Genomic DNA, 26,141 nt, shown 5'->3' with positions numbered 1-26,141 from the left:
ACAGGAGAGGAAGGAACTGCTGGACGTAGACACATGTTGGTTTTGTTCTGATATAGAGAGAGTAGGCATTGTTCTTGTCATGTAAATTGTGTCATGTACAATTCCCATCTCTTAATGAAATCTTTCCTCCTGTGTAGAAAGATCTTGAGTCTATGTTGCAGTGGATCTTGCAGCACCACCATAGAGAAAATGTCCTCAAATTTGGGTTGTGTGCAGAGGCAGCTGTGTTACTGCTGGAAATGGTTAGATTCACTGTGGACAAGGTAAGTGTTTCATTGCAAGGACAGTGCAGAGTGAGTGGCTGAATAAGGAGCCCAGGTGTGAGAGATGCTGGTGGCAGCCTCTGCCTGTAATCCCTAGTCCTGCTCTGCCCTCAGAGGGCAACACTGAACAGGCACTGCCAAGGGACACAACTGCTGCTGCCCTGGTTATGTAGCACAGGATGTGATGGGCTCGTGTTTGAGAGAGACCAGAGACACATCTTGCCCACAACAGCTCTCAGTTTTTCATTCTTGATGATGATTCTGGTTGGGTGTATCTTCAGTCTGCAATGTGGGATTGGCTACTGGTGCCTTGTCTGAATTTGTGCCTGTGTCATGCTTGCTTAATAATACCTGAAGAGGAACAAAGATAAGCTTTTACAAAGATAAGCTTTTATGAATGAGAGGAATGCTGCCTTGACCAGATGCACATTTGTCTGTTCAGCCTATTGCAGATGCAGAAGCCTCCTGGGCAATTGCCTATCCAGGGAATGTTATCGAGTTTCTGTGCTTGATCTATCACAGTTATACACAGGACCCTGTGTGGCACTGTCCTGACTTCTTGAAAGCTTTGGCTATGATTGCTTTTCATTCGGGATCACCCAAGGTATGTGCACAGCATAAACCCTTCTGACCAGAGATCGGTCACTAGGCGGAAAAAAAAAAATCAATGTACGGTAGACTGAGTGCAAATGTATTGCTGTCTGCTTTCACAGGGTGGGTCTGAAGGCCTTCTGAACCCTGATGGTCCAGCCATTGCTGAAGGGAAAGGCTGTGCTGATCCCTCCTCTCTCCCACTCCTACCACACCCCGCCAAGAAACAAGTGTGGGATTTTGTGCGAGTCCTCCTGATGGACAGTCTTCTCAACATCCCAGCAAGCAAACAAGGACATCCCCTTGAGCTGCTTCTTGAGGTTTATCTCATCAGCAGACTTTGCTGTTCTACCTTACACTGGGGGTGGAAGGACAGGACATATCCTTCTAGCAACCTAGTAACAAAAGTGCTAACAGTGACTAAAGGAAAGGACTTGTCTAATTCCTCTGCATTAATATGAACTAAGAAAATGCTGTCCCTGGCAAACAAATTTTTCAGGCAATCTTTAATATTGAAGAAAAGTGTGAAAAAAAATCCTTTTCTTTAGTAATAGCTGCTTGTCATCAGGGCACCCTTTGAATTTGAGAACAGAAAATGTCACATGGAGCATCCTGTGTACTGATTTTTGAGATAAGAGAATCTCAGTTCTCAAAGAAAAAAATCCTGTCTCCATTGTAAGTACAGATTAATACAAGCTGTAGCAGCTGAGTCTGATTATACATTTCAACTACTCAAAGCACTCTAGAGAATCAGAGTAGTCTGAAGAAAGGGGAAAATGAAAAATTTAGGGTTCAGCTCCAAATTGTCAATAGTCCAGGTGTCGCAGGTGTGGGTTCTGATGCAGACTTAGCTTAGTAATATGGATAGTAATTACTAAGTTATTAGAATAAGCTTGACTGCAATTGTAATGACTTAAATCCTCTTGTGGAGCACCAGCTCCCTAAAGGTTTATATATACTATCCTGAGATTTGGTACAGTTAAAATAGAGTTTGGATTTCTGGTTGTCTGAATCCTGGGCCTGCTAATGGAGCTCAGTGTCCCTGACCACAAGACCTCTTGGGAACCACCTGTGAGCCAATTCTGGCCCTTTCCAAAACCTTGTTTCTGTCCAGTGTGCTGAGGGTGACTGTGCTGGCTGTCAGCTAGATGGTGTACTCCTATGTAAGAGTTCCTTGTTTTCCATCTGGGAATTAAGTTCTGCCATCTCATCTGTTGTCCAGTAGCTGTCCACATATGCACTCCTGCTGAAAGTGGAGTTGAGTCAGATTTCCTGTTTTCCTGCTGTACTAATATGTGTGCCATCACTGTATAGGCTTCCCCAGAAGATGCCACCAGTGAGCAGAGGAGACTTTTTCAGACAAAAGTTCTGCTGTCTGCTATGGATGTCTTTCAGGTTACCAGCCAAGGAGAGGGGAAAATGAGACCAAGAGGTGAGTGGTGAGAATCAGATTGTTTAACTCCTGTTTGAATATCATGCTACCTGATATTTAGCATGTAGGTATCATTGTTAGAAAGGTTTGGAAACAATAGCTAGCATGACAGTCCTGCTCAGCAGGCTTCACTGTCCACTGTATCTTACTGCAAACCAGTTTGCATCACTTATTGTAATTTTATAATTTTTCTGGAGAGCATCTTCTTTTTTTCTTTTTGAGAAGAGATTCTGAATATTAGAAAGGGAGTATATAGAAAGAAACCTAGGTTCATCCTTGAATGCTTCTGGCAACAGCCCCATTAACTTAGTTGTTACTGCTCTCCTTTCTGAGTTGTTAGTTAAACCAGTTCTTCATTGCAGCATTTTAGTGAGATTGGTTCCATCCTTAAGATGGAGCTGTCATTTCCAGTCTGAGTAAGGTGTTTCTGCTATACCTAGATACATGTCTTCTTAGACATGTCCCGGCTCTGAGATATTATGGCATGAGACTGTTCCTTCTCAGCTCTGGTAATCTCACATTCCACTTTTTTTTTCATTTTCTCTTGTTCTGCAATAATCAACCCTCTTATATCCTCTCCAGCAAACACTGATCCTCATGGTACTTCAGAATCAGCTGCACCCCTATCCATGATGAATATTGCTTATTTTGTTCAGAAGCTGGTTGAGAAACTAAGCAGCAGAATGTTTGTGGCTGATCCCAAGCAAATCCTGATCTTCATTGCCAAACAGATTATGTGTGTGAGTCACTTTTCTTCTCCCCAACTTTTATCAACATGCTGTAACACACTGTTTTTTTACGCTGAGGTCATGATACTGCAATTCTGAAGAAGATGGCTGTAATCCATTTGGTGATTGTTTTTATTCCTGGTTTGTTGCATTAGAACATAACAGCTGTAAATTATAATTAGAGAGAGATGGTGCAGCATAAAGAAAGGATAGTTAACCCTTTTGTGACACTGTCTGTTGGCTATGTACACATTGCTGAACTGGAATAAATTAATCTCTTCCACAGTTATGGGGACTTCAGTAGAAATACAGAAAAGATGGATTTTTTATGTAACAGGTAGTTCAGGGGAATTTTGCTGAAATAAGTTTCCAACAATTCAAATGAAGTGGGAGGAGTGGATCCTTGGGGAGAAAGTTCTTTGAGCACGACAAGTAAACTGCTGTTTTGTGTTTTCACAGGTCTTAGAAAGCTCTGTTTCTCAAAAGGAAGTTTTCCTCAGTGCCCTATACAGCTGCTTAAACAGAGCCATCCTATACTGCTTATCCAGACCTCAACAATCACTGCCTGAGCAGTTTAATGTCTTGAATACTCTCATTCTTCTGCAAGAGCAGTGGGACATTATCTTTGCAACTTACAACTCAAGTAGTAATTTTGTCATCTGCCTGATGTACTGCCTTTGCCAACTGAACTCGAGCAGGTACAAGTGTTCATCTTATTATGTTTCTTTATATTTGTGCTGTACCTATGGAAGTGGGTGCAGAGGGGGAGATGTCACATAACTTAGGCAATTTCCATTCTGGGGAATCACTCGAAGCTGAGATTGAGCTGGATCCAGCATTTCCAGCAGCTACTCACTTCAGAGTAGTAACTGCAGTTAGCAAGCTTGAACTGATTTCAGTGGAGCTGGCTCACAAGCCTATCAGGAAAATGAGCATCTAGAAATCTTCCTGGGATGTGGGCTAGGATCACTCCCAAATCATGTAGGTGGCCATTCTCTGAGATATCTGCATGGGGTAATTTAGTGAGAGGTTTTTTCTGATCCAGCAGTCATTTGTGTGTGAGAACATTTAAAGCATATATAGAAGAGTGAATGGATCTTGTGATCTTTGTGTTATTGTTTCTTGGATCTGAGCTGCAATATTTTAGTTGTTCTGACATTGGGAGTTTTGCCCTCTGCCATGGGGTAGGGCTAGAATATTCATACCCACTGTTTGCTGTTCTTACAGATGTTGATATAACAGATGTACTCTTGCTAATGCAAGCTGAGGAGTTACCTTGGAAGCTTAGTTTTGTGAAAAAAGCAAACATTGGCAAGTGCATTTTTTACTTTAATGTTTCTTGCTTCAATGATAGCCTTCTGTACTGCTTTGATGGTCTGAATGGAATCCATTAATACAGTATCACACCAGAAATGAGCTGCACTTCCTGAGATCTTTTCTGGATGTTCTTATTCCAGTCAGATAATAATTTCCAGGCAAAACCCATTGAGATGGGATGAGGATTGCTTTTATGGAGTAAGAGCACAAACTATTAAACAAAAAACTAAAGTACAGAAGAGTTTGGTATCCAAAAGCGAAAACATATCCAAAAGCTAAACAATCCAGGGAATCAGAAATGTGGTATTTTAAAGAGAATCAGAAATAAAAATGGCAGCTTTGCATACCCAAGGATTTGATTCTCCCAGATAGTAGGGCCTGTTCGGAATTGAAAGAACTTTGTGTTACTAGTAGCTGTATATGCTCTTATTGACAGCTGTTCTGTGACAAAGTCCAGATTTTCTGGATACCTTAAACAAGCCTGTTTCTTCTTTTTCTTTTTTTTTTTAATTTTTTCTTAAGCATTACTGCTGTACTGAAGTTCCTAGTGTCTTTTACCTCCTGACTGGTAGATTGTGGCACAGCCCCCAGTCCCAAAGCAGAAGTGTCCTCTTGGCCATGGTGATGCTCTCAATAATCACATCTGCATGCTAATAGTATCCATGGAGCTGAGCTTATAGCTTTTTTGTGCTGAGCACTTCAGGAACTGAGTGAATCATCAATGACACAAAAAACTCAGTAAGCAGTTCAAGGGCAGGGTAGAGCAAGACACTGCTTTCCACACAGTGGCAGATACCTCTAGCAAAGGAATTCAGAGTAAAGAGACAAAGTACCAGATGCCCAGGGGAGGTGCAAGAAGGCTGAAGCAGACTAGCTACATCAGGACAGCCCTGTTCTCTATCTAATTGGGGTGAATGAAGTGAATAAAAGTGCAGTAAAGTGCAGGGATAAGGCACATACAGGAGAGTGATTACAGGGTCATGATGACTGCTCCTTGCCTTTGAAAACCAGACTGGCAGTTGTTAAGTTCCCACTTGCTGAAAATTCCGTGGTATTCCATGACTGGTATAAGCTCCAAACCTGAAAATACTCATCTACTAAATGAATTAAGTAGGACTGGATGTGCAGAAACACCTGTTGTTCTTTCACTGTTCTCAGTTTGTTTTCAGTCTGGTTTCCTTACCTGCCCTCCTTTTTTTTCTTTTTTTTCCCCTTTGTCACAGCTGTTCAGAAGGTTTTGGGGTGGATGCAAAACCAAAGCTGGCTTCTTATCACCAAATTTTCCTTGCACCCAGTGAAGAGGAAAAGGGCAGCCTGCCTACTCCAGATGATGGTAATTTATGGCACATGTTGCTTGTGGCTTAGAGAGGAGGAAAAGAGCTGTGTTAAGCAGTTATCAGAGCAGCTTGTGCAAGTGCTACTTATTTCTTCTTTGGTGTACAGCCACTACAGGCACAGCACAGAGAAAGGAGAAAGGAGAGTTGTGCTAAAAATTACTAGAGTTTGTATCAAGCTTTCATTCAAAAGTCATCCAGCATCCTCAGGAGTAGTGGGTATCAGTTTGGAGATCTCTCCCCAATGTTATGGCCAGTATAAGGGGTGAGATACATGCGCTATTTGTTGCTCTATTTCTTTTTTCAAGGTCCATACAGGGTTTGTCTATTGTATGCAGAAAGAAGTGTTGGAGCATTTCAGAGAAACAGAGGAAAAATGTATTGGATTCAGTGTGGTCAGCTGAACCCTGCAGCAGATTAGTGTTTTGTTTTTTTAACTTTTATTTTGAAATATATATTGGCTTGGTTAAGCTGCAACCAAATCAGTCTGGTTTGCAGGGAAATAAAGAAAAACTCAGCACTTTCTTGTACAGTATCCTCCTGCTGTGTCAAATTGTTTCACAACTTGCTTACCTTTGCCCCTCCATCTCCAGTAATGTTTGGCAACATAAAGGAATGTCCTTTATGTGCTTTAGCATTCTATGCACAATAATAAGGTCATCAAAATTCTGATTAAATGGTTTTCCAAAGAAGAAACCATTGACAACTGTGTGTCACTCCTACTTGTTTCTTTCAAGGAGCTGAAATATCATAGAAGAAATGTCCTGCTGTATTCTGTACTAGATTAACTAGTCTAGCTTAGAACCTATGGAGGCAGTGGACAAAAAGGAACAACTCCACTGACCCTGGCAGTTACTCTTAAACAGTGCTTTTCCAAATTAGATGTTTTTGCTTTACCTGTTGATTGACTTGAAAACAAAAACAAAGAATTATTTTTGGTGTTACTTTTGTTTCCTAGTCCGCCAAGAGATTCTGAGGACAGTAGACATCATCTGGAAGCAGCTCATTTCTCAGAGGCGGCAGGCTCTGGAGGACATTTACAAGATGGATCTCTCTGTAAAAGGAAATGACAAAGAAAGGGACATGAAGATAACAGAGATCACTCCTTTATGGGAAGAAATTATGACCAAAGCTTGGCAGCACTTGCTAGGTCTCTGTTCTTTTATGGAACACTCATTGTAGTAAGCAAAAATGTTGTGGGGTGCCTGGTGGAAAGCTGCTGCTCCTTGGTTATGCCTTTCCTCACCTGCTGAGAAAGCAGATTCTCAGTTTCTCTCATTTAGGGCTGTGATTACTTACTGTGTCATAACCCAGCCCTTCTGTAATCACCTGGTGGGGTCACAGGGCCCATGTTGTACTGCAAGAAAGAGAAATCACCTTAGATGACTGTAACCCATAGGAAGGTTTAAAAGGGAGGATATATGGTTGAAAGAAGGGCATTGCAATGTGTGTAGTGCTGCAGTGATTCAAAGTTCATGTCTGTGTCATGAAACTGATCTATGGCAGACCTCTATGAGGCTTTTAAATAAAAGCTTGAGAAGTATGTGTTAATTAACTTCTCATAAGAAATGGAACATTATTCATCTGGAGTGACACACTGCCATGTTGTCTTGTCTTGTGCAATGGGGATAGAACCCCTCTGTTTTCTGACAGGCTCAACCTCGTCTTAAAAGCTTTTTTTGTCTGTTTTCCCTTGCAGTATCTGAAAAGAAGCTTCTCCAGAACAAAGCAGGGTCAAGCCTGTCTCAGAGCAAGCACAATTCCTGGAGTGAAAGCCTCTCTTCAGCTATTAGGTTCATACCTGGCCGAAACACAAAGGAAACATCATGCAAATCAGAGGTAAAGTTTGCTCTTTGTCGTTTCTGGGTCTGCCTTGTGTATAGCTCTGGATCTGGATTTGGGAGGCTTCTGAGTGTGTCTGTTGGTTGACACATTCCATTGCAAACTAGACAGCTATTGCAGCTGAGGTTCCTGTTCTAGGCTGCTACAAATAATCACAAAGAAACAGTGACCTGGAGAACTTCTCTTGGCAGCCTGTCCATATAGTCTAATAAAGAATATTTTCTGCATAAGGCCCAATCATGGCACTTGAAAAACCTAAGCATACCAGATGTGTTTGTGCTTACAGGCCTCTGCCTGGGGTGGAGCAAGGTGAGGAGATGCCAGCTTTGCTGCTGTTGGCTTGCATCACCTATGTGAACCTTGTCCTTCAGTCTCTGAATTAGTAGGAAGGGAAGGCTCAGGTGTTATCATAGTGCAATCCTTATGTTTTCTACTCAATATGAAGTATTAAAGGCCCAAATTTTAATTTAACCCCTAGAAACAGGGAAACAAGTCTTGGTATATAATCCAGGCATGGGTTTGGAGGGTATGCATAGTTACTCAGCAATGAAGATGTGAACTATCTTTTCTGTGTGTTAGCTCCCCCTTTGCTGAAAGAGAGGGCCATTTCCATGTTTTTGCTTAGCATTGTCAAAAATAGACATAAGAAGAACTAGTTAGATGTTACTTTTTGAGTGTACATAGGGTAGGGCAGAAGTGCATTGACAGAATATTCAGAGCTTGAAACCAAGCTTGTGTTAGTTACTGTTGTGCTCAACATATTAAGGTCTTTTTTTTCCTCCTGAGGAGACAATGAGTCTGTTCTTAGCCTCACTTTAGGGAGTCTTAACCCTCCAGCTCAAGCTATAGGAGATTGCAGCTATGTTTGGTGATGCCTGGTCCACTTGCAGGTGACCAGGCAGACTGTGACACCCAGCTAACATGTCTGACAGTGCCTTACTGAGCTGCAAGGCTTTTTCAGTGTGCTGCAGAATCCTTCTCACTCCTTAAAATCACACTGCTGCTTAGAGAGTGAGCTCTTCCCAGGTACATATGCATACTGTGATGTCATACTGCAAGAGTGTTGACTATTTGCCCTGGGGTCTGTTTAATTATTTTTTTAAATTAATTTTGATTATTACAGCTGATTACACCTCAGTGAGCAATGTAATTGATATTTGTAAATGTATCCCATGGAACATTTTGTACAACATGCTTTTTGCTGTTGAAGGTTAAAGACTCTGTTATTGGTTTTTCCCTAAATATGCCCACATCATTAGTTCCTCCAGTGAAAAGGTTGCCATCTGGAAAAGGCAGCACGGAGACATTATTCAGGCACAAGTGCATGAAATTGGTGTTTCTACATCTTCTGTCTCTCTTCTGCAAGGAAGCTGCTTGTAATTAAAGGAGCTGGGTTTGGAAGAAGCATTACTCACTTGGTGTTATTCCTTATCATGTCAACTACTGACAGCTCCATAGCTCTGATAAATTGTTCTTCTCAATGAGATATGAAGCTACAGTTGCAAATGTTCTTCTCTTTTCTCCCTCTCCCTCTTTCTCCCTCCAGCCTGTCTTTCAGAGTTTGATGCGTTTTTTAGAGAGGTGAAATCTAAGAGGAACAAAATGTTGAGTTACCTCTCAACAGCCCTCTTCCTTCGTACACTTCTATTAGAAAAGTTACATTAAAAGTAAATGGTATTCGTATTTTTAACAACTTTGGTAATCACTTTAAAAAATGGTGTAATGTCGTTTTCTGTGTCAGGTGACTTCTGTGTTCACTACTGGCCTGTATCTTCACTTCTGCCAGTTATGGACTTATGTCCTAAAGCAACAGGAAATCTCCATGTTTGGTTGAAACATGGAGATTACAGGAAAAATAACAGTATGAACTACATAGCAAGGAATGAAGAATTTAAATCCCATAGCAAAATAAAGATATTCGCTCCTGAGTAAAGTTACTGAGAGAAGTGCAGAAATTCACTCAAGATTTCAGAGGTGTGCCCAGTAGAAAGAAGAAAGTGGTTGTTTACTGGGTTACTAACTTGATTCCTTTATCAACTGAAAAATAAACAAAGATGCTGAAGCAGTAGTAGTATTTGCTGCAGATAAAAACAAACAAAAAACAAGCAGCAAAACACTCCTCTTAAGTTTTACCCTGTGATTATTTACAAGATGGGAAGAGTGCTTTTGAGACCCAATCCTCATTCTGGAAAAACCAGCAAAATTCAAACTATTCACTCCAGCAAAAGCTCAGACCCCACGTTTCCGTTCTACTTTTGCTCATGTTCTCCATCATCAGCAAAGCCAATTTCCTGCTGTTTGGTGGCAAGTGTGAGAATTAGCCATCAAATGCAGCTGTGTTTTCTGCATATTTCTGAGTATACTGTGCAATCTCATGCTTTGCTTGTGGCTTTGTCTGGGAGGCGTGATCATGTAGAAAAAAGTGTAATTACATTTTTGGTACTAGAATGGCAGTGATCTGCTGTGGTGATTGTATCTTCTTGGAAGTCTCAGTAGTCATGCAGGAGCATGAGGGGCATTGCACAAAGCTGGATTTTTTGATGCTTACAGGAGACAGACTTGGATACATTTGCTGGCAGTAAGGTCTGTAAGACTGAATACAGTGACAAAGGTTTCAAATCACTGACTTTCCTGTTTCAAAGTGAGCCTTTTGATCTCTTGCTCTTTCTCCTCCTTTCCCCCTACCACCAAGTTCTGCTGTCAAAATCTCTTAGGTTAACAATGACTGTGACTGTTTTTGATATCATAAAAAGCTACAAAAGCAGCAAAGGACCACTGTAGCAATTGTGTTTCAGTCAACTGTAAATAATTGGTCAGAGCCTCTCCATGCCCTGACCTGAGGTTCCCTAGGATGAGTGCCTGAGCAAGGTTACAAGCACCATGCTTCTATCTCCTGTAAGACACTGCCTCAGAACTCTAGACATAGCTGTTACTCTTTACAAGAAATGCAGAGCCTTCTCAGTTTTACAGGAGATCTGATTGCGCCTTTCCTCTACCGTTTTTGTTGATTAATTGCATTCCTCTATGACAAAGACCCATATAACTTGAAATAGATAAGGTCCTTTTAATCCCCTTTTTAATCCCATTCTTCAGAATGAAGAGGTTAAGAGACTTCCTAACTTGTAATTGTAAAGTCAGAAATGTTACTTAAATCTTTTTCTTACCAGTCACTCAGTTGGTCTTTTATCAGCTTTTCAAGTTGACTGCGTTAAAACAAGCAAACATTTAATGATATTTCTTTGAAAAGAGCATCATTTGTGTAACATGTTTATCTTCATAATAGAAGGATAATTAACATCACTAATTATCTAATTAAGTTCATTAACTATCCACCAACAGTGCACCGTGAAGTTGACATTATGTTCTTCTGTCAACAAATGCTTTGATTTCTTAGGAAGTAATTAAAATGTAAATTAGCATGTCATTAAATGCACAAGGGAACTTTGGAATCAAATATTCATTTCAAAACTGCTCATAGCACGCATTTTTTTTACTTCAATGAAAGCAGGCACTTTACTATTAATGATGTATATTAAACAATTTCCATTATAATATTATTGTCTTGTTTAATAACTGGCTCAAAGCTAAATTACAGCATGCTGTAGCAAGCTGAAAAAAGTTTCTTTAACTTTGAACATAGAAATTTTCATGTCCTCCTACACGCCTATCTGACACACTGCTCATTTATCATTTTCAGATTGTTCACAAGATCATAAAGAAATCATTCAACAGGTCAATGTTAGATAAGAATTGCATGAAAACATAAAATATAGACCTATTTCATATTATATGATACAAATCACTGAACTTTCTGAAACATGTGGGGATCGTTTCTCCATTCATTGAAGGCAAGAGTTTAGCTGAGAATTGGAATATAAGTGTTTTATGATGAATACAAGTCTTCAGGCTGACTAAGATTCACAGGGCCCTCTGTCTGTCCCCTAAAAATTCATCAGAGGCTGCTACAGGAGATTGTGTGTGATAGCCCAGTGCTCAGTAGGAAACCTGTCCTAGCAGAATTGTTTGTTTCTTGATTGATATCAGTTTCATCTTAAAACCTGAAACACAAGAGATATTGCTTACAAATATTTTGTGGGTAGCTCTTCATGGGAAGTTTTACTGTGTTTTTAAACTCAGTGGTCTTCTGTGGGAGTGAAGTCCCTTCATTGAATTACACATTGTATGAAAATGTTGCCTGTTATTTCTCCTGCATATTGTTTAAAAATATCTGTTTGCTTTTCAAGTTAGAGATTGTGTCTGGTCAGGCTTAAGTCTGGATATTGGATTTCAGCAAGTGGAATTCAATGTTTAAAGCTATTGGCACTAAAGTCTCACCTTTCAAGAGCTACTGGTTGCAGAGTTTTCCTTTCACTTAACAGAGCTGATGCCAAATGAGTTGAATGTGTTCATGTGGATGAAAGAGGAGTTTTATTTGGTTGCAGAAAACCCTAGAAACATGTGTTAGACACTGAAACAGATTATTCTTTTCTTTGCTGAATACACAAACAAATAATTTTTCATATTTCTTGGTTCAAATATGTCTGCTTTCTTCTGCTTTTTTGATTCAAGATTTTATTTATAATCCTATCAGAAAGAAATGGTTTGAATTCAAAAGACTGAAGTGTCAATTTAAATTAAAAATAAAGAACAGAAAATCAAGGGAGGTCTTAGAAATCTCTGCAAGACTGGCTTAAATGTTTCTTCTAGGTCAGGGCTGTTAACTCTGCTGAAGTTTGTGACCATTCATTTCTTGTTGCTCTCATCTTTGCTAGCCAATTTCAAGTGCGCTTGTGTCTATCTGTGTTCTATTTATACTTTCTGCTGCAGAGCAGCTTGAACTACATCCACTTAAAAACCCCAGAAGTAGACTTTTCACCTTTTAATTGAAGTCATTTTAGGAAAACTGTTATTTTTATGGGTCAGGAGACAGATGTTTTGTTTTTCTGTACTCTGACCCCTAAAAATAGACTGATGTTTACAGATTTTTTTTCAACAGCTAAAGGACTAGAAGGGCAAATTTCCCTAAATAAAAGCCATGATTCAAATGTAATCAGAAAATGCCAGCACAGGAGGCTGTTGGACAAATGCATTTAGATAATAGTGTGTAATAAAGCCCTAAGTTACATACACCTGTAGGACTTCCACATTCTAAATAGAAATAGGAAAACAGTGAGTAAGAACAAGTGAAGGCAATAGACTCCTCTGCTATTCCCCATAATGCCAAAGTCTGACCTTCACCTTTCCACTTCCAAGGTAAAACCTAATGCTCCTGCTGTAGCAGGATGGAAACTGAGTCCTCAAGAGGTTGAATGAACTCTCCCAAAGTCACAGATGCCATTCTCAGAGACAGGATTAAGGAACAAACATGCCTTGTGCATTTTTGCTATTAGGAGGCAAGTTATCTGTTCTCCCAGGAAATAATCTGTTCAGGAATGTCATCTGTTGAAGGGCTGTGTGTATGCACACACACATGCAGACTTATGGTTGCTATAGAAGTAGACTGGCTTCTGTACTGCCTGTCCTTAGCTGATAAATACAGGGTGGAAGTCTCATCACATGTACACACCACACTTTAGGTTTACCCTTTGAAACCCCCCCTGTGTGTGGATACATTTATGATGCACTGAAATATGGAGGATTTTCTCATTAGGTCTGCTATTCCCCAACCAACTGGCAATGCCAGGAATCCATCCATGATCCTTAGGAGCAGTTGGCACATTGCATTAGCCTCCTAGAGGGCTGAGGCACGAAGCCTCCATGCAACACTTCACTGCTGGAACTCAGGCTGTTGAAAAGCTAAATGAATTTTGGCAAACCAACAATAAAATCCGCACAGCAATAACAATTTTGTGATTCAAAAGAGCCTGCAAACAACCCTCAGTGTGGAGAGTGTATGTGAAGGACTAGGATAAACTGCTCTTTAGTCTGCTAAGGAAAACATCATCTGCCTTAGCCTGATGATTGTTACCTGGGGAGTAATGGAACAATTTTTCTTCTTCTGAAATGAAATGCCCATGGCAGAGGGGTTGGAACTGGGTGATCTTTAAGGTCCTGTCCAACCCAAACCATTCTATGATTCTGTGATGTTCAAGAAACTCACTTCTTTTCTTCCCCATCTGTAAACTAAAGACTTTGCCATCTCTCATAAATATCTCTAAGAGGTACTGGTCAAAAGTACTGCACAAGGGTTATAGCTGTGGTGCTACATTAATGCTCCTACTATGTATGTTTATATACACACAATATTTTGCTCAGAAGAGCAATCACTACTTTCAGCCCTTACCAACAGATGACTTAAAAGACATGCTTCAAAACAACTATGTGGATATTGTCACCATCATCCACAGGATAATTCACTTGGCACAGCAAGAGATTTGAGCATTTGGGCTTTCCTTGTGTCTCTTACAAGTCCAATATTAGTTTGTCTTGATGTTTAGTTTCATTTATTAAGAGTTTTGGCACATACTTTTGTGTGCATGTGTATTCTGTAATGCAACACTTAGAAAGCCTCCAAGTGCAGAGCCCCAGTGACATAACGTTTCTCGAGGAAAGAACTGTGGTATGTGTGCTGTCTGTATCATGAAATTCAAGTATATTATAGCATGCCTGAATATTTGAGGTGCAGGAGTGTTAAGTGATCTATATGTATTTAAAAAAAAAAAGGCATAAGGCATTCCAAAGCTCAGTAGAGTTTTGTTAACTTATAAGTCACACCTCAATCTCTTTTTCTTTTCGACTGTTTCTCATTACAAACAGTGTCTCAATTGCTTTACTTGAAAGAAATTATAGAAAATTCATACCTTTCATTTCCTCAGTGCTAATCATTTTCTCTCCTATTTGAGGACTCCATGCAGCAAGACAAGAAAGAGTTTTTGAGTCTGTGATTTGTTTTGGTTTTTTAATAGGAAAATAACTTGTAAATTCTATCTCCTTTTCAAGTTCTAAATATTGACTGGGGAATATGTGGCAGCAAAATGATCTCATTCTACTCACAATGTGATTGCCTAAGGCTGCAAAGTAGAGAAATCTATATTAAAAACACTTGAAGCATGGTTTCCTACTATTTCTTACTATGGTTTCCTAGATTTTTAGGAAAGGATGGATAAATAAGGCCCTTTAGTATGCCCTTCCCAAAAATGTGCATTACAGTTCTTACCTTTACACCCGCTTTTCTGCATATAAAACTCAAACCTTATATTACACTACATTAGCAATTATCAAAGCTGGCATGTTCTTATTTAAGATAGATTTTACTGTGGCACTGCTGTATTTAATCTACTCCATAAAGAGTTGCTCTTTTAAAAGATAAGCACCTACAATTTTTAATTGTAGGAATCTGTTTATTTGTTGGAATCTTGTTTGCATTAGTTATTTGTTAGGCATTATAGTACAAATGTTTTGACTGAACACTTAGTAAATAATAGTCTGGTCTATATTCTCCATGTTTTTTGGTTATCTCTTTCAGGTTTTGTTTTTTGTGTGTTGGTCTGGCTTATCTGACTTTTTTCTTCAATCACAGTCATCTCCAGTTTTTTTAACTGTTCATTTCACTTTAAAACCAGATGGTTTTCCTATGAGATCAACAGGGACATGTTCATCTGGTTGAAGCTGGCTAGCTAAAGCTCATCTGGAAGCCAAAGTGGTTTAGTCTTCAGTTGACCAGATGTGGGTAGCAGAAGTTTTCCTTCTTAGGACCCTTCATATGTTTCAAGGTCTAGGAGCTGGGTCAGTGAGAATCTGCCATGTGGACATCAACCTTAGGGGTCTCACTGATGAGCATGAGTGAAATACAGACTATGAGCAACTTTGAAATAGCTGCCACTGACTTGGCTTGAACAGCCTCTGAATATCTAAAGTGCAGGAACTGATTTTTCTACTCTGAATGGTTTTGCCCCAAGTCCACCCAGACAGAGCCAGGATCTCAGCTCTTCTCCTATACCAGGACTGGTTTAAGAGCACAGAAATGCTGTTGCTTTCTAGGTCAGCCTTTATGGGAGTTTTATATGAATTATGGAATAATTTTGTGAGGCCACAACTGTGATTACAGGTTCAATGATGCTTTAAACAAACAAAAATAAAATGACTTTCATCAGTGTAAAACAGGAGCTTCCTGCAGGGAAACACCAATAAATGTGACTTCACAGCAGGGTTACAGACCTGGCTGGCAGCCAGCAGTAATCAGCACAGCACCCAGACCCTGTATGTTAACTTAATTAGAGCCCAGTGCAAGCAGCAGACAGAAGTTTGCTGTGAGGGACCACTGCCAGCATGGCACAGAGTCCCTGCATTTAAAAGTTACCTGCCTGACCCATGGCTTCAGGTAGTACAAGACTGGGACTTTACAGCAAGTTTAGCCTCATGCTGTGACTCACAGCAATCTCACATTTGTCAGGGAAGTTCAGCTGGATGTGACAGCCTTCATATGGCACTGGGTGCACTCACCTCTCCTACAATCTCACTATAGATCCTTACCTCAGTTGGAGTCTCTAATAGAAGATTATAATTTATGCTATTTACAGTACTAATTCAGCTGCAAAAAGAGGAACCTTACATTGTATTTGGTGTTTTCTTTCTCCTTCTGAGAAAGTTCTGAGTAGTTCCACTAATGACCCTTGTTCAGATGATGTCTATGTTTATATTCCTGGTGTAAGTGTGCAACTTGCTCTCAGGTGGTTGACTCATCTCTACTCTGCCTGCAGAGCAATCAACTTGCAGTCACAGGCCATATTCCTTAATTGTTCTAGTAAAAGACAGAGCAACTAATGCCTGCTTCTGCCCCTGACAGGATTTACACCTGCAGCACCTTGGCATAATGCGTTCTGATGTTTCTTCTAGGGATTTGTGTCATGTATGGAGCGGTACCGAAGAGTTGGGCAGGAGCTCTATGCTTCTCTGTACAAGGACCATGTACAGGTAAAGGACAGCAATACTGGGCAACAGCTTTCTCTTGCTGAAAGGTCACTCTTGGACTGCCCTGAGAAACAGCATTTTAGAAGTGAGAGGAATATTGTGCCTAAAGAATTGCTGAGAGTTGATGAGTCCACACTCCTTTTCTGACATTATTGCACAAGTGTAATACAGCATCACCCAGCAGGCAGACTCCCCACTTTATTTTCAGGACCTTTTTTTCCCCCTTTGTTTAAATGAATTATTCAACTCTTCCAATGGCAGAAATGAAAGTGAGAACTTTGACCTTTCTTTTTTTTTTTTACTTTAGTAGCCAGTAAAACTTTTTAAATATATCTCAAGCTCATAGACTTTAAAACACCACAGGTATGTTTCTTTTTCAGGTTTGGCCATCAGGGACCAACAAACTTTTTGCCTTTTTGAATTTTCACCTCTTCTCTCCTTTTAATTGCTATGTTAGTGCTCCCTAACTGCTTGCACACAACACCAAAGTAGAAAGAATTAAATTTATGCCTTGCTCAGGGGGAGCATAGTGCACTTACAACTGAATCATTCAGACAGTTTTCAGTGAACCCTGTTGTTGCTGTTTGTCATTCATGTTTGCCAGGAAAAAAAATGGAGTGAATAAAAACCTCTGTGATGTAGTTCTCCTGGCTTGCTGTTTTTCAGTTGGAAATTTTATGAAAGCAGCCATTTTCAAGTGTGTGACATGCTTTTATTTGTCACTGTATTGTCTAGTCAGACTATCGCTATTTTATCACTAGTAACACCTCCTGCAGCACACTTCCAGTGGTCAGTTGTGTTTGTGTTTGTGAGGCCTGCAGCACTCCCTCTGCAGAGGTCCCATCTGGTGGGTTGGGTAGATCCCTCTGAATCACTGGGACGGTGCCACTGGTGGCTGAGAGGAGGGAAGTGTCCAAAAGCCACCACCACCAAGTGTTTCTGCCCCACAGATGCAGCAGTGTGCTTACAGCAAAGCAGCCAAGGAGTGGATGATACTCGAGGAACAACTTTTGTACACAGGGGGCCCGTGGAGAGATGCTTCACCCTCATTAGAGCCACGATGGATCCTTGATTGTTACGAGGGGCCCTCGCGAATGAGGAGGAGGATTCAGCACGTGAACACCCAAGTGCCAGCGATGCAAAGGAAGAGTGAGGTAGAAAGCTTTTGCAGGAGGTGCACAGTGTCTGTAACAGTTGCTGGTGACTTTATAGAATTAGAGAAACATTAAGGTTGGAAAAGACCTTCAACAGCAGAGTCCAACCTTTGACAAATATATGCATCTCTTTCCTCTGATTCTCATCACCTATCTCCTGAATATGCTGCTCCATGTTTAGAGAACCCACTGAAGGGATCTGGTTTTGAGGTTAAGAAAGGCTGCAATGTATTTAACAGCAGCAGAATGATTTTTTTTGTCTTTTCTTGTATAAAATCTCCTCAGACAGGTGACAGTATAAGCTGTCCATACTTTTCTGCTAGTAATATCTCAACAATATAGTGCTTCACAATGTACGCAGCAGAGTCCACTTAGCAGCCTGCACTGTCCTGTTACTAGTGCTGCTAAAAGTGGTGAATGGCCAAAAGGGGGAATAAGGGTGGTTTAAGCTAAGACTGAACTGTGAATGTGGGGTATTTACTACTGTCTGTTTCTTTAATGTCAATATGCCAAACCCAATCAATAAAAGGCTGAAGCACCTTAATATAAGGTTCCCATACCTAAGACATTTTTTGTGCTGCTTGGATTCTGGCAGTTTTCTGTATACTGAGTAGTATGATTTTTATCCTATAACTGGCCTCATGTATGATCATCTTTAGAAAGATAATAGTTCTTTTCCTAAATTGTCCACATTTGTTTCCTTTCCAGTGATGGTTAATTGTTCCTTTCCAATGAGTTTATTTGAATTTCCAAGGCATTTATTTGCAACATAGTTCTAAATCTGTGTTTTTCTCTGCTAACAAGGTTCTGAGTTATGTTTACCTATCTGCATGTTCCACTCTAGTCACACCTAGTCTCTTTACAGGTTGTCCTAGGAAGCAGAAAGGAAACAACTTCCCCTACTGAAGTGAATCCAGGTAACCTTTTAGGGCTACATTGCATCATCAAGACAGTAGACATAAATAGTCAAAGATAATTGGAATTAGGGTATGAATTTCTAGGTCACAATTTAATCCAGAAAAAAAACCCTTATTGTTGGTGCTCTGAGCGAAAATGTCACTGTAACATCTGTGACAAAACTGATGCAAATTTCATAGGTGATACATCAGCTATCTTCACAATTTTTTGCTCTCTTGTTGCTACCTGAAAGGTCTAAAGCAAAAAACCAATTCTGAAGTGTAAGCTTTGGGCACTTTTGGGGACCTGGAAACCTCCTAATTGCTAAAACTAGGAAAAAGTGCTGCTGGAAATATGCAGTATTGTATACTTTTTACTGTGATAGGGCCTATCAAATAAATGAGAGGAGCTCATTGTTTTAGACTCCAAACAAGATGCAAGCACTATGTAGTTTCTGCATGAAGCCTTAATAAGAAGGCTGATGGAGCCTTTTCTATCTGCATGCATTGCATGAGCTTGCAAAACCTGGGGCATAGCTTGGGCAAGATATAAGTGGGTTGTCTCTCTTTGGGTTTTCTTAAGATCCTGCTCAGTCCATGTCCCTAAAAGACCACTATTTAAAATTTTTCCTAATTTCCTAATCTTCTGTGAATGTGGGGATTTTGTTTGAATTATGACTGATTGCATGTATCTGTCTTTGGTTCCCTGAAATAAGCATCCTTCTTCAGCAGTCACAGATTTTAATTCTCTTGCCTGTTTTTTGGAGATAAATAATGCTATTTCCCAAGTTAGAATAGATTGTGTGAAAGACTAAATTGCAAATGCTTTTGGTGTCATCCAGCTGCCACTAAAACCACAATCTCTTTTATACTCATATAGGGGAGCTGATGTTAAATGGAGCAGAGAGGGAGATGGATCAGAAGGAATTGGATTGTAACCAGCTAACATTCTTCCCAGCTCTACATGAAAGTTTCCATTCAGAAGACTTCTTGGAACTGTGCGTGGAGAGACAAATTATATTGCAGGAGTTTGCAGAGAATGAAAAGGTAGGAAAGATGAACTAGAGAATTTTCTCTGGGGACATGGCATTTTAGAGGGTGAATTGCATATGGAGGCCTATCTGTTCCTTTCAGTTCAGGGTTCAGGTGGATTCAGGCTACAGTAGACATCATTACTCTCTCTTTCCTTACAGCAAATACAATTTTCCAGACTGTGGATGAACTCCTGTATAGACTTTTCTTGAAGAGCAATTAACATTAATTCCTTGAAATAAGAGAAAAAAATTAGGGCATAGCAAGCAAGATATTCTCTTATGAGAGACTGTCTGCATTTACCTAAGACATGGAAGACATGAGACACTGAGAATTCCTGTGCTGCTCTACAACCTTTACTCATGCTCAGAGCAGTGCCTACATCAAATTTATTTATAACCTCTGGAAGAGTAGGCCAGTTTTGTATAGGTTGCTAGTTCAGTGGTGTTTACATGTCTTCCTGAAGAATACCAGAAAATGTTTCCTTCCTCCTTTTACATGTCTTTCTTTCTGTCTCCCCATGAGTACTGGACAGATTCTTCCCTCTAAGGCCATATAAACTTTCCATGCTTCCTCTTTGATGCTTCTATCATGTGTTATCTATTCAAAACATTTCTGTTCCTTCTTTGCTCTTGTACTGGACTGGATGCTCTTCACCAAGGTTTCTTCCCAATAGAAGGAAGAGGCTTAATGTTCAGGAACACTGGGAGAGGAAATGAGTTGTGGAGTAAATAAGGGTGACTCTTAGGAAGATGGCACCTTTGATGTTGTCAATTTAATTGAGGCAACATCAATGAAATTGACAACCTGGCCTCATTCCCTGATCTTTTTGCAGTGTACCTGTTTTTTTCATTGGCATCATTCCCTCAGTGGCCCAGGAGTTAGCATCCCATAGTGGAAGCCAAATACTTGTAGTATGTAAACTCAGACCTCACAGTGCTGTGACAGTTGTACACAGATATAGAAATAGCTATTTTATTAAAGTAGCTCAATACCATCCCCAGATTTTCTTGATGCTTTGCCACTGGCTAAGGGGTCACTCTTATGCTCTCTAATATGACTTTCTCAGAGTTCCTGATGCAGTCTGTTTCTGTAACAGAATTCATTTCTCTGCCCCTCCTCCTTTTGCCCCTTCCTCCCCATACCTCTCCCCAGCAGAAGGAGACAGGCATGAAAATGTGAGGCCTGATTTCCATGCACTGATCTCATTTTGAGCCTTCAGGCTGTCTGTCTCTTCTCCATGTAACTCTGCAGGAAGTCATCAGAAATGCCAGGCATGTTTTTTTCCAGCAGCAGCCACTGCCTCGCTGAGCTGACACAAGTATTAACAAAAGCAGCGGGGGGTGACATTAGCTGTCCTGCGCTCACTTAGTGCACGGAGGTCCTGCCTTGTCAGTGGCTGCCTTCTGAGCTGTTTGCACTTTCAGCAGGCAACTGGAGCCATTTTATTTCCTGCACTGCTCAGAAAAGTCATTGAGTGTGTGTGTGTGTGTGTGTGTGTGTCAGTGTGTTTGAGTGAATGTGTTCCCTTGTACATCTGAATGAACAGAGCAATCAAGAGATGCAGGGCTTTGGGCAATACCTTGAAAGGTAATTATTCAATTATTTTATGTCATGATTGCTTCATTGATTAATGATTCTAGTAGCTTGTGAACTGGGTTTTGATCTGTTTTGACAGAAAATGAAAGTTTTTGTTTAATTTATGATAATGCCAAGCTGCTTGGGGTTTCAATGCAAGACTGAAGTTACAAGACTTGCAGGTACAGCACTGTCCTGGTGGAGATTCTGCAGTACAACTCAGTCAGATCTTTGTTATTCATCAGCAATAATATAAGTCCCATTCCCCAAATGAAAAAAAATTCACTCAGCTCAAGGGCTTTCTATTTCAAATAATGCAGGTTTAATTAATAATATAAGTTTGAAGAAATAATATACAATTGAAGAAAGGGATTGTTACTGTTGACTGTTTTCTGGTTGGATAGTACAGGGCTTAGAGTTTAAGGTTTGTTAAAGAGATATTAAGTGCTCTTCCCCCTCAACCAGGCCTACTGAAGTGCCCTGGTTCTGCCTTAGGCAGAAGAGCAGAGTGGCTTTTTGTGCCAGACCATGTTAATGATCATAGACCTCCTTCATGATCCACGTGCCTCCTATACCCACACGCATGATCTCTGGGTTTGGTGAGGTGGATTTCTTACAAGTCTGGATTTTAACTTTGTGTCTGTGGAGAGCTGCTTTATGCAACTGCCTGTTGTTTCAATATTCAGTTACCTTCCTTTTGGGAAGAAGCAATCTTTTTCCTATTTAATTACTTCAGGAAGCCATGTGGTTTGCTAATGTGAGCAGAATTCCCCAGTATTCTCAGTGCAAGCATACATGTCTCTAACCACGTAATGGCAGGCGCTCCAGTCCAGAGTTCTGTGGTTGGCACATCCCTGCAGAGACAGCATTCCTGTGGGAGAGGTGATGGAAAAATGCTACCTTCCTCTTAGAAATCGTTTAGAAGGGAGAGAGATTGAAGAGATTTTCATGAAAAATTACCCACAGAAATCTCCCAGGGCTGGTTTTTTTCCCCTTAAACCCAGAATGAGGGAAACAACCTCCTGTGCCCACTAAGTGATTTCAAAATGAAGCACCCCATTTGTTGGTAAAATAATGGCTTTTCAGTAAAGTATTTAAGTGTGGAAACAAGATTTCATTTAATTTACTTATGAATTTAATATTTGTGTTATCCTAACATCAAAGACTAAAAGCTTGTGAAGCAATGTGGGTCTGCTTCAGCTGACCTTAGACCACATGTAGTTTGGGACAGCAAGGAAGGTTGTAGATTTGACTCCAGAAATAGTGAGTTTAGGATCAAAAGCAAAGAGTGAAGTTTGTTTACTCTCTGCACCATCTCTCAGCTATAAAAAATGTTCCAGAAAAAAAGGCTTTATTTTCTTTATCAAAACTGGCCAATTCCTAAGAACACTTTCTATCAACTGGTATATATAATAAACAAAACACTTAGTTGAAAAATTCCCCATGTTTTTAAATTGTGTTTTAGAAGTTCCCCTATTGTAAGGGCCAAATTAGTTTACTTGAGAGTAAAAACAAGAAATTGAGTCCTAGTATATCAAGGGAAATAAAAATATTCTAGAATGTTTATCTAAATCCTTAAGACAATTAGGTTGATAGATTCCTATATTCTGATTGGACTTCTGTCAGTCATGCAGTGATTTTGTGACTTGGTCACTGTGAACCCAAGAATCAATATGGCAGTTTCTTTGGTACAAACTTGTTCTTCTGCATCACTGGCTCTGGCTCCCTGCTGCCTCCTGTGTTACCAGCTCCTGGCCTTATTATGCTTGTCTCCATTCTAGGTGACGTTCAAGTGCTCTGTGGCAGTTGTGCAGGGTCATACAGCACTGGAAGGGGTGCTGCTCTTTGGCCAAGAGTACTTTTACATCTGTGAGTGCTTTGTGTTATCCCTTCAGGAGGAAGTCTATTGTACTCGTCACTGCTTGTCCAGGTGAGTCATTCTTTCCTTCCTTCCAGAGATCTGCTTGGTCAACTTCAGTACTGGCACACGGATACCTTGAATTTGCACATATTTTGGGAATTTCAAGCAGAATAATAGCACAGCAAGAAGTTTTCCATCCTTCCCATCTGTTACAAAAACTGTTTAACATAACTAACATAGGTGCTTGTTCACAGGCTTTGGAGGTGCCATGAGAACACTCATCTTCAACAGGTGTTGGACAGTCTCACACCTACATTGCTGGTTTTCAGTTATGTTATAATGTTAAAATTTCTTTCTGAATAACTCACACCTTTTATTCATATGGAACAGTTAGGTCAGGAACCTTTAGCTTCATTGTCTCATAAGTTTTTTGTTTGTTTCTCCAAGACAGAATCGTAATTAATATTTGGCACACTGCTATCATCTCTTGACTCATGATTTATTGAGAGTGATCAATATTGCAAATGAGTCTGTTAGACCAAGCTCTTTGTGCATGCTGTGTGCTCATGTGCAAAGCCCAGTGGGACAGTGAGTAGCTCAGCATTTTTACTCCCTGTCTGCTCTGCATCCAAATCTTACAAAGTCTAATATCAGTCAATCTGATCAGGTGACTCAAGGATTGATTAGACTGGATCTGATAAAAGCTTAGGTTGTTTTTCTAAGGGATTTTCTATGGGCTAGGCTGTTGATTGCAATTCTAATATATATACACTACTAAAATAATAATTAATTATTTGCTTAATTATTAATTCCAAGTATTTGCTGTTTACAATAGCTGTGTGTCCATATGATGCTTGCCCTTGACTTGGGCTTTCAGGTTCTCCCAACAAGTTGATTCCCTTGATTCCCTTGATTCCCAGACCCCAATGTGTGCAAAACATTGCTGTCTGCCTACTTGCATATACTAAAATAACTTCAAACTTACCCTTAGCCTCCACAGGCTCTTTATTTGGGTAACTAATAGTAAATCTGCCTTTAGTGTTGAGCTTTATTTATTTAGCTTTGTTTTTGTTTATGTATGTCCCAGTTGATCTTGATATCTCTTGGTATTGTTATTTTTCTTCAGGGGAGGACTTAAATATTCAAGAGGGCTCTCCAGGTTTCTTTTTGTTTCAAATTTTTTTTTAAATTTATTTTTCTCCTCCAGAATCAGTGATCCATTTATTTTCAACTTATGTCATAAAGACCATCCTGTGGGAGACCAGACGTGTTCCCGTTATTCCTATCAGGATATCAAAGAGATTCATCTGATGCGCTTTCTCCTGCAGGTAGGAATTAACGTGCTCAGCCATTTGAGGGAAAGCTGCAAGAGCAGTAATGACATGTGGCTGAAAACCACTTGCTCAGTTTCCACTAAGACTGCTGATATGTCTTCGCTTGAGTATCGAAATGCTTTTGGTCCCATCATTGCTCTATTAGCCTTTGCTAATACAAACTCCTTTCTATACACACCACAGTGTTTGAACACCCTGACTGGAGTGGCTGGCTTATTAATTGTTGGACTGTCAGTGTTGCATGGTTTTTTTAACCGTACAAAATAGAAATTTTTGGTGTGACTCAAAGTGAAAAGTGGAGATGAGTAGAAACAGTCTTTGAATGGGACTGGGGCAAAGGCTGAGCTTGTTGGTTAGAGGGGTTTTGTAGTTTAGGGTTTTTTATTGTTGTTCCATGGTCTTTTTGTTGTTCCAGGGTTGTTTTGTTCAGTTAATGAACTGAAAACTCAGGTATCTGTATCAGACTTGTGCTGGGACTCTATGCCAAAAACATTGTGGGAAAACAGGAAAGCTGATTCCTTGTGCTTTCCCTGCAGGACAGGTAGATCTGCTGTTGAGGCAGTGACTGTGCCTCAGCTGGTCTCCTCTTGTCCATGCACGTAGTCCAGCCCAGAGCAAAGCACTGGCCCAATTCTCTAATGGCAACACTTGAGCAGACCTGGTTTGGAAAGCTGAGCTCCAGAGCAAATGCTGCAAGCTGTTTATTGTCATAGCTGCTCTCATATTACCTTTCTGCTTTATATTTTATTTGTGAATCATATATGGGCCACCTGTCATCAGAGTGTTTCTCTAGGTTTGTATTGCACCTGCCACATTTGGATTGAAACTCATGTCTGAGTTCCCAGACACTACATGTTATTTATAGTTTTACTTGAATGACTTGGGGGGAAAAAGGACCTCTCACTAAGTAAATAAGAGGATGATATTCAAATGCCCATCTAAACAAAGTATAGAGACATTTTGGGGACAGGGAAAAGGGAGTGAAGTTTTCTTTCATCTTCAATTCCTCAAAGTTTTGGTGCAAAATGTCATAAACTCCCCTTTCTCCTTTGGTGCTTCTAGTCAGGAGAAACTATTTGGCAGTTCTGTTCAGCTGTCTTAATTTAGCAAGCAGTATGGTTGCTTTCTAAAAGAAACTCTTATTTAGAATCCCCTCTGTGTTATCTTTATCACCTAGTTGGAACTTAATGCTACTATTGTGTTATTAATCACACTGAGATTTCATGATAAAAATGTTTCAGAAGCAAAAGGAAAAGGTGCGTGATGGAACCAATATTCTGGAGTTTGGTTTTGCTTCAAAGAAGTGTTTGAACTGCTAGTCATCTTGTAGGACCATCCCTACAGTTGAAGAAATTTAGAATTTTAGACATATTTTGCTTTAGTTCTGCACATTTGTCAAAAAAGTCAAGGTCTTAAAGCCTTGAAGAATTGGACAGGCTATGATGGACCTTTTGCAGCCCTAGGCTTTGCTCTGCAGCTCTTCACACTAAATTATTTACCTTTCCAGGAGATTGCCTTGGAAATATTCTTCAAAAATGGATACTCCAGATTTCTTGTCTTCCATGACAGTGACCGAAATAAGATATTTAAAAGGTAATGACTAGCTCACAATAACGTGGGAATGCTCCTGGTGATGCTTGGTATACTGCTCTTATTTATCCTGGTGTCAGGTGTCTGGGTTGTGTTGCTGCAGGAGCTTTGTTTTCCAGTTTTTCCTTGAGTTTTAATGGGTTACAGTTTAGCTGTGAAATTTTCCTTTTGCTGACCTGTGGACTGTTTGGAGCATTATATAGCCATTGACTTATCAAGGAATCTAATGTGTAGGACTTTTCTGGCATCCAGTGGTGTTGTGTGTCCCTTCATCCCAGG

General features: G+C 40.1%; 1 protein-coding gene across 1 annotated transcript in view; it reads left to right on the top strand.

Moving 5' to 3' along the window:
- The window catches only part of WDFY4 (WDFY family member 4), a 112,678-nt gene that overhangs the window by 47,555 nt on the left and 38,982 nt on the right, over positions 1 to 26,141 (top strand). Inside the window, exons 31-46 of the mRNA XM_054637500.2 lie at positions 138 to 263; positions 706 to 867; positions 977 to 1,174; positions 2,169 to 2,286; positions 2,869 to 3,026; positions 3,474 to 3,712; positions 5,555 to 5,664; positions 6,624 to 6,815; positions 7,365 to 7,504; positions 16,343 to 16,420; positions 17,368 to 17,571; positions 18,437 to 18,488; positions 19,348 to 19,514; positions 22,859 to 23,007; positions 24,146 to 24,266; positions 25,780 to 25,865. Coding sequence (XP_054493475.2) covers positions 138 to 263; positions 706 to 867; positions 977 to 1,174; positions 2,169 to 2,286; positions 2,869 to 3,026; positions 3,474 to 3,712; positions 5,555 to 5,664; positions 6,624 to 6,815; positions 7,365 to 7,504; positions 16,343 to 16,420; positions 17,368 to 17,571; positions 18,437 to 18,488; positions 19,348 to 19,514; positions 22,859 to 23,007; positions 24,146 to 24,266; positions 25,780 to 25,865 — 2,300 coding nt within the window. The remainder of the gene's footprint in view (positions 1 to 137; positions 264 to 705; positions 868 to 976; positions 1,175 to 2,168; positions 2,287 to 2,868; positions 3,027 to 3,473; positions 3,713 to 5,554; positions 5,665 to 6,623; positions 6,816 to 7,364; positions 7,505 to 16,342; positions 16,421 to 17,367; positions 17,572 to 18,436; positions 18,489 to 19,347; positions 19,515 to 22,858; positions 23,008 to 24,145; positions 24,267 to 25,779; positions 25,866 to 26,141) is intronic.

This window comes from Agelaius phoeniceus, chromosome 9 (assembly GCF_051311805.1).
Source record: "Agelaius phoeniceus isolate bAgePho1 chromosome 9, bAgePho1.hap1, whole genome shotgun sequence".
Classification (NCBI taxonomy): domain Eukaryota; kingdom Metazoa; phylum Chordata; class Aves; order Passeriformes; family Icteridae; genus Agelaius; species Agelaius phoeniceus.
Note: the sequence above shows the minus strand (reverse complement) of the source record. Positions and strands in the feature narration are given on the sequence as shown.